The 8351-nt window shown below is 54.2% G+C and overlaps 1 protein-coding gene across 1 annotated transcript; it reads left to right on the forward strand.

The window, feature by feature from the left end:
* Window positions 1-1845: 1845 nt before the first annotated feature.
* On the forward strand, window positions 1846-7136 carry LOC147727260 (uncharacterized). The gene is made up of 2 exons (XM_086963077.1): window positions 1846-2735; window positions 2837-7136. Exon 2 carries the CDS (start codon window positions 5061-5063, stop codon window positions 6117-6119), a length of 1059 nt encoding a protein of 352 aa, XP_086819203.1. The 5' UTR covers window positions 1846-2735; window positions 2837-5060; the 3' UTR covers window positions 6120-7136.
* Window positions 7137-8351: the final 1215 nt, after the last annotated feature.

An 8351-nucleotide genomic window follows, 5' to 3' on the forward strand; every position in this document is an offset into this window, starting at 1 on the left:
CAAGGATGGGCCAACGTGGGAGCCTCGCAGGCTCTGCATAAACAAATGGCCCCTGAGCCTCTCTGGGCTCTCAAAGGTACTTGTGGCGCCTGAGCCACTCGTGGGCTCTCAGTAAATCAAAAATGCCCCCTTGAGCCTTTCTCAGGCTCGAAACAGATTGTGGCCTTGTCAGAGCCTCGGGGCTCACGAACAACTCTGGTGGGGTAAGCTGGTCCCCCTCCTGGGGACTCCTGAGGGCAATGGTGCGCTCTGAGCCTCTCGGGGCTCAACAAACAAATGCCACCTGGGATCGGGGAGCCTCAACAGGCTCCGGCAGCAACTGCGGCGTGGTGGGATCCCCCTCCCTCTGGGGGACCCAACTCGAACTTGGCCCCACGAGCCTCGGGGCTCGAAATCACAATGCACCAGCGGGGGGGCGGGCACCGGCAATGTGCCCCGACACCTCCCCCTCTTCCCATTGTAGCACAGGGCCCTCCACTCACCGGGTCTGTGGCGGCTCCTCTCTGGTGGCGGGCATTGCTGGCGGCCCCGGGGCCCTCCCTCACTCCTGGGAGCCCCGGGGCGCGGGAGGCCACGACTTGGCCGGATTCTCTTCTTTCCCTTTCCCGGCGGCAGCGGCAGCCAATCGTGGCGCGGCGGCGGGCGGGACTTCCCTCCAAAACCGGAAGTCCTGCCCTGCGTCAGGCACCGTAGTGCCTGGCTTCCTGTTTTGCGGCGCTCAGGCCGCGGCGGTGAACACTTGGGCATAACTGAGGGGTGGCACCCTCGAAGTGAAAACTAAACGTAGAGGCGAGGTGGGCACTCGCTAGGGCAGCCATAAGCAGGGTGGCACCTGCAAAGCAAAATAAAGCGCTCCGAGCGCTAGGGAACAACACAGCGCTTTCAAGCGCTAGAGGCAGAATAAAGCGCTCCCATGCGCTATAAGGCAAGTAAAGCGCTCCTTGCGCTAGGAGGGGAAAGAAAGGACTTTCAGGCGCTTGGAGGGTAAATACAGCGCTCCCAAGCGCTATGGCAAACAAAGCCTTCCCCTGGGCCCAAGCAGCAGATTCAAGCAGCAAACAAGAGCATTTTCATGGGGTCACAGCCCCTCTTTTATACACCTTTTCTTTTGTCTGTAGGTGCAGGGTGGGGGCAGAACCAGTCGCAGCTGGTCTGTGAGCACTGTTGATGGGCTCAACCACCCTCTCTATTCACTGGCAGGGCTTGGGTCATTAGACGCACCACAGGGGGCGGAGCCAGCATTGTGTGGGGGAAACCCAGCCTCATTCAGGACACAGGCGCAGCCCCTCCCTCACATCAGCATGCTAATCTCTCCATTCCCCACCAAGACAGATCCACACAGACTCCTGGAGCCTGGCATCCCAGCCAGCTCCAGCCAATCACACGCCAGCACCTTCACAGCACATACTCAGCCATATCTAGAAGTGGCGCTTCCGCACAAGACACATACACGCCGCACATACCATTGCGCAGCATTCACTCTCACGAGTTCGCACATACCAAACTTGACCATGCACGCCTCACGCATCAGGAACTACCAGGGACACAGACATTCCCCATGCATTCCTATGGGAGAGCAGGCCAATCTCACACACGCACTCAGGGAGAGCACGCACTTTACACTGCGCCACAGTGTCAAAGTGCGCAAAGACCAGAAATCACTAGGCAAAAAGTTCAGGGGTGAACCTGCCAGAAGGGCCAAGTCCAACAAAGGCCAGCGGGGGGTTTTGGGATGTTGCGTAGCTTCTTCTTCCTTTGGCGTGGGGGAGGGGAGTTGCTACCCTGTGCTTGGGGGGATGCTTCCTCGCCACCCTGCCCTGCCCATTCCCCAGTGTGTTACGCCGCCACTTGTTCTCGCTTTGGTCTTATTAAGCACCGGTAGCTTTCGGCTGTGCTTCGCCAGCCTCACTCTTTCCTCGATATGCTGCAGGCCCCGCCTTATTTTCTTTCAGTGTTCATCGTTTTTTAACCATTTTGGCAGCGTTTCCCCGGGGTCTCTTTTTGCACTTTCGGTGACAGCTCGTCTTTTATGGGGCGGCCTGGCTGTGGCGTTCTCCGACGAGTGCAAGGGGACCTCGCCACTGGGCTGCCTGGGGAAGGCAGACAGTGCTTTCATTTCGCTCCCCCGGTATGGCTCCTTTCCCATCAAGCATTGGCAACAGCATTAGGTTTCGCATTAGTCAACTGAGCTTTTGGTAACCTTGTTTGGTGGGTAGCTTGTTTAAGGAGTGCTATGAGAGCTCTTAAGGACTGATATATGGTACATATAAGGTGGCACTAACATCCGTATCTTGCAGGATTCAATGTGTACGACTAGCGAGGAATGGATGAGAAGGAGAGGAAATACAGTGGCATGACGCCAGAAGTGGAAGGAGCACAACAGATGATGGAGCCCATTTAAATTAATGGTAAGAAACGTTGTGACACTGTTCTTTATTTTTCAGATTACAAAGTAAAGTCATCGGCGGAAGGTCAACGAAGCAGAACAGGTGGACACTAGTGGGCCGGAGACAGGTATACGGGAAGGACCAGTCTTTTGGGGTGGACATGGAAGGGGGAACATATGCACGCAGAAAGGGAGAGGGAACAAGTCGGTGCATGGTCTATAGAAATTGCCACCTACAAGTGCGACAACTAACGTTCACCTTTTCCCTCCATAGCCCCTTCTCACTCTCACTCGCGGAGTTTCTCCAAATAGATCGAAATTTTCGTTCCGCTTGTCGCACCACTGGGATGTAAGTATGGAGGGGTCTGGGACAGGCACCTGTTGATTCTCACGAAGGCCAGGTTTTTTCTCCATGTGTGTGCTGTGGCTGATCCTAATTTTTATCCCCAGATTCCGTGCGAACATTTTGAAGCGAGAATGGACAGCCAAGGTTCCCCTCCCCTCTTCCAAGAAAATACCCAGGTGGAGGGCTCGTTGCCGGGCATCTCCCAAGACGCAATGTGGGCTGACTTTTTGGAACTGGCAAAGCTGAGGGGCCTTGCTTGGGCACAGAACTTGTTGAACACGCCTGAGCCAGAGGATTCTGGTTTCCCGGCTGAATCCCCTTCGCCCGATACCCTGAACAATACCGATGCCGCTCCATCCAGGCCCAAGCGGATCAGAAAGCCCACTGTTAGGGATTTCCCCTTGGAATCTTTGCCGCTGACAAGAAGCAAATCGGTGGTGAACCCTCGTGAGGTCCCGTCACTGGGGGCAAGTGCTACGCCACCTCCTCCGGTCCTCCCCAAGGACAATCAGGCGACCCAAGGTAATTTTGCAACCAAAGACGATCTGACCAAAGTATTGGACTCTTTGAACAATTTTATGGAACGCTTCCAAAGGGGGTTACCTGTTACTAGCTCTCCGCAAGCTGGGGGTAGTGGCGGGGTTAGCGGGAGTCCTGTTCTGGCAGCCTCCACTGTTTGGTCATCGGTGCAGGCTGCGAAGCAGGGGGATTCAGTACATGTTGCAACACCACCTGTGGCTCCCACAACCTCGAATGGGGCGTTTAGTGGGTCGCCGCTGGTGAGCTCCCCCGCCGCTCCTCCCGCGGCCACTGCTATAGTTTCTATCTCACCCTCCACTTCCTCAAGCGCTTCCTCAGGGGTGCCTCCTGCCACCAGCCCTTTGCCTATTCCCGTGCCTACACCTGTCCCCGCGATCTCCACTGCACCGCTCCTCTCTGGCGATGCTCCCTGGCTTGGCAGGTACCCCAAGCTGCCAAAGAGGTCATTTGGAGAAGGGAGTTTATCGACATTTTTACCCTTCTCATGTTAGGTCAGGAAGGCATGGATGCTAGAAAGTTTGGGGTAAAGGAAGATGATAAAAAGGTTAAGTACCAGCCATGGCCTGAAAAGAACATTGCTAATTGGCTAGAAGCTTTCTCCATTTTAGCAGCTGTCACTGTGGAACGTTTCCCGGAACAGGGCCCAGGCCTGGTTCAATACTCCAGGACCATCCACAATGAGGCCTTGAAATGGGGTGGTAACAGATGGATCAACTATGATAGGGAGTTCCGTAGAAAAATGTCTCAGTGCCCAGAGATGAACTGGGATCAAAAGGAGGTGCAGCTCTGGATGAAGCACATGGGAGCACGGGGCCAGCTTGTAGTTGGTTCAGCTAGCAGCATTCCCAGTGGGCAGGCTTCTTCCGGGGGATCTTCCTATTTTTGGGGCAAGGGTAAACATTCCTTTCGAGGGGGCCGCAGAGGAGGTGGAGCCAGAGGTGGCTTCAAGCGTTCTCCCCCTGGCACCTGTCACCTGTTCAACAATGGGTCTTGCTCCTGGGGGAAGACATGTAAGTTTGTCCACGCCTGTAACACCTGTGGGGGCCCCACCCCGCAACCTCAGCCTCTTGCCAATCCAAACAGAGCTCCCAGCCAGCTAGCATGGGGGGACAGTAAGTTGGGGTCAGGCTGCAGGTCTCCGGGTTTGGCTTCTCCTTGCACGCTCTCTAGTCCTCCCCCGTTGCATTTTAGTGAGCTTTCTGGGCGCCCTACTTCTTCTGTCTCACCCCTCCTCCTCCAAGTTCACCCCAGCTAGTGCCTCTGGGAGGGTCCCCTGTGATCCTTGACAACATCACTCCTTTGCTCAGGCATTACCCCTTAGAGGCAGACAGTCGCTTGCTTTTATTTGGTTTCCACAAAGGTTTTAGGATCCCTTTCACGGGTGCTCTGGGAAGCAGGGATGCTGACAACCTTAAATCTGCCAAGGAACAACCAGAAGTGGTGAGGGCGAAGGTTGAAAAAGAGAGAGCGCTGAACAGGATAGGAGGTCCTTTCCTACACCCACCTCTAGAGAATTTTGTTGTATCTCCCTTGGGGGTCGTGCCCAAAAAGGAACCAGGTGCCTTTAGACTGATACACCACCTTTCCTACCCTAAAGGGACTTCGGTCAATGACGGGCTAGATGTGGGAGCATGCTCTGTGTCTTATGCCACGCTGGATGTAGCATTGGACCTAGTCAGGAGAGCGGGCAGAGGGGCCTGGTTAGCCAAAGCTGACATCGAATCAGGTGTCAGGTAACTACCAGTCCACCCGAGCAGCTATCACCTGCTAGGTTTCAAGCTCGACGGCATGTTTTACTTTGACAAATGCATGCCCATGGGTTGTGCTGTGTCCTGTGCGTACTTCGAAGCTTTCAGTTGTTTCCTGCAATGGGCACTCCAAGACACATACGGTGTAGAAGGGGTGACTCATTACTTGGATGACTTTTTGTTTGTCGGGAGTGACGGGACACAGCTGTGCTCACAGGCCCTGGCAGATTTTGTCCTCCTTACAGACCACCTGGTGGTCCCCCTTGCCCCTGGTAAGACAGTGGGGCCGGCTCAAATCCTGACCTTTTTGGGAATAGAGATCGACACACTTGCAGGGGAGTCCAGATTTCCAGAGGATAAGGTGCGCGACCTGTCTTGCAAGATTCATGCACTGGTAGGGCTTGACAAAGCTTCCCTGGGCTGTATCCAGGTCATCCTAGGCCTGCTCAACTTAGTTGCTAGAATAATTCCAGCAGGCAGGGTCTTTGCCAGGAGACTTGCCAGGGCCACTGCTAACATTTCCAAAAAACACCACATGGTGAAACTGAGCAAAGGTATTCAGCATGATTTGGCCATGTGGGCTGAGTTCCTGCGCAATTTCAATGGGACACTGATTTGGAGGGCTCCCTGGGCTGGCAGCCCTGACCTTGCTCTGTTCACGGACTCTTCAGGCAGGCACGGTTTTCGGGCCATTTTAGACAGGGAATGGTGCACAGAGAAGTGGCCCAACGCCTGTGTCAAGAAAAAGGTGACTACCAAGATCACAGTACTTGAGCTTTTCCCCATCGTGGTGGCTTTCCACCTATGGCCTACCATCCTGTCCGCCAAAAGGGTTATGCTGTGGTCAGATAACTTAGCAGCGTTTCAGGCCATCAACTCTCACTCTGCTTCTTGCCCTCTGGTTCTTTGCCTGCTGCGCGAGCTGGTGCGTACTTGCCTTTATAACAATGTTGAATGCAGGGCGCGTCACATTCAGGGCATCAAGAACATCACTGCTGACGCTCTCTCTCGTTTTCAGTGGCAACGGTTCCGAGAAGCTTGGCCGAGAGCAAGAGAGGGGAAGCCACCCCTTTCCCTGCGCACCTCTGGTACCTGCTGAAGTGGAGAACAGGATGAGGGCCCTGGGGGAGATCTCCCTGTCACAGAACACTATCAATAGATACAAGGCTTGTGCTAAAAAAATTTGTGCCACTGTCGGGCCTTGGGAAATTGCGGGGGATGCGGCAGAATTGAAAGTCCAGGCCTTCATCCTGTGGGCAAAAGAGAACAATAAGAGCCACTCTTGGATCTCAGGCCACATAGCAGCTATCAGTCACAAGGCCAAGTTGATAGGACAGGCGGACCCTACCAGGGCATTTGTCACCAGGGCAGCGTTAAAAGGATGGGCTAGAGGGGAACCGAGAGTGCCCGATAACAGATCGCCTATTGATTTTTCTACTCTCCAGAGTATGATCCTGTGCTTACCTCAGATCACTTCATCCGCTCACGAGTCTGCCTTGTTTGCATCTGCTTTCAGTCTAGCCTTCTTTGGCGTGTTCAGGATCTCTGAGCTGGTTGCAAAGTCCAAGCATGACATGTCAGGTGTAGCTTTGTCCCTGTAGGACGTGTTGGTTTTGGGAGACACGCTCAAGATTACCCTGCGCCAATCCAAGACTGATCAGAGGGGCAGGGGGATAGAACTCTGGTTACAAAGCCTTGGCTCGCCCAATTTTTGCCCCGTGAGCCTCCTGACGGCCTACCTTGCCATCCGTCCTCCCGGTAGGAGATATCTCCTCTTGCATGTAGATGGCACGCCTTTGACTAAATTCCAAGTAGAACATGTCATGCACGCATGCCTGTTTGCAGCAGGTGCCTCAACGCTGGGCAAAAAGTACAGCTCCCACTCTTTCCGCATAGGCGCAGCCACAACTGCATCCTCAGAAGGGGTACATGTAGAGGGCATCAAACAACTGGGGAGATGGTCATCAGACTGTTACAAAAGGTACATCAGACCAGACAGTAGCAGGTAGTGCTCAGTGAGCACAAGAGATGTGTTCTGTGTTGTCCTGGGACTTGAAACAGTATCTGTGTAGATTGGGCCCCCTTGGCCCTGTCCCATGTACAGTGTTTTTGCTGTGTTCTTGCATGTTTAATAAATAAGTTACATACAACACTTCTCTTTATTTACCAGGAACAACGGTCTGGGTGCTGGGACACGAGGGGGTTTCCAAGTTGGCCCGGTGGGCAGAAAGCAGAAAATGGAATCATGGGTTTAGCAAAACTCAGTTTGTGTGGCGTGGAATCACTGGCTTGCGTTGGAGCGGGGTGCTGGGCTTGCTAACACGAGAATTACAAGGGAACGCCCACCCTCCAGACATGCTCATCTTGCACGTGGGAGGGAACGACTTGCCTATCCTGGGGAAAAGGTTTCTCCTAAGGGACATGAAAGTGAACATTACCAAAATCAGCAATTTATTGGGTCCTTGCAATCTTTGGTGGTCTGAGATCATGCCACGCCGGGTTTAGCTAGGTGCTCGCTCGGGGCAAGCAATAGAAGTGGCGCAAAGGAAAGTAAACTGCGCTATGCGTAAGTTCGCAGAGCTGATGGGCTTCGGCTTTATTCGGCATGGGGAACTTCACGCCAAAGCCTCTGGTTGCCTTGACAAAGAAGGAGTCCACCTGTCCAAAATAGGCATGGATTTATTTCTGTTGGACATTCAGGAAGCGCTAATCTCTGCAGGCTGCGTCTAGGAGGTAGCTCTGGTGGGGGGCCCTGCCTGTGACGGTCGCCACATCCAGGGCTGTGGAGGAGTTACAGGATGATCCAGAGGCAAATGGTACTCAGGAGTACCCTATGCAGAAGCACAAAGGGTGCTGAGGCCTAATATTCCTGGGAGATCCGTGCGGTGGACCCTGGGGGTGCGACGGCGCCCCGTTATCCTAAGGGCGGTTGGTTACCTGGACAACCGGGGGTTGCTTGAACGCTCCGCCCCTCGTAAGGGGGGGGGGTGTGAGCTAGAGGGTGGACCAATGGTTCACCGGACAGGTGAGGGGCTATCCTCTCACCACACCACAACCGCTAAGCACCGTATGGCCAAGGCCGCGGGCTACTTGGCCTATCAGGTGGCAAGCTGCGAGGGGCGGCTTGCCTTTGGATCATCTGTAAGTTAATCCACCATGTGTTGGCAATGTTATGCTAATAAACCTGCGACTACTTTTTCCCAACAACAAGTTGTCTTGTCCACTTATTTATGATGGGGATCATGACTTTGGGGGATGGTGTTGCGGCCGATATTGGCACTATGCAGGCCGCCCGACACGTCGCCGCAGATGACCCTCATAAGAGGGCGGT

This window comes from Lissotriton vulgaris, chromosome 3_1, assembly GCF_964263255.1.
Source record: "Lissotriton vulgaris chromosome 3_1, aLisVul1.2, whole genome shotgun sequence".
Taxonomy (NCBI): domain Eukaryota; kingdom Metazoa; phylum Chordata; class Amphibia; order Caudata; family Salamandridae; genus Lissotriton; species Lissotriton vulgaris.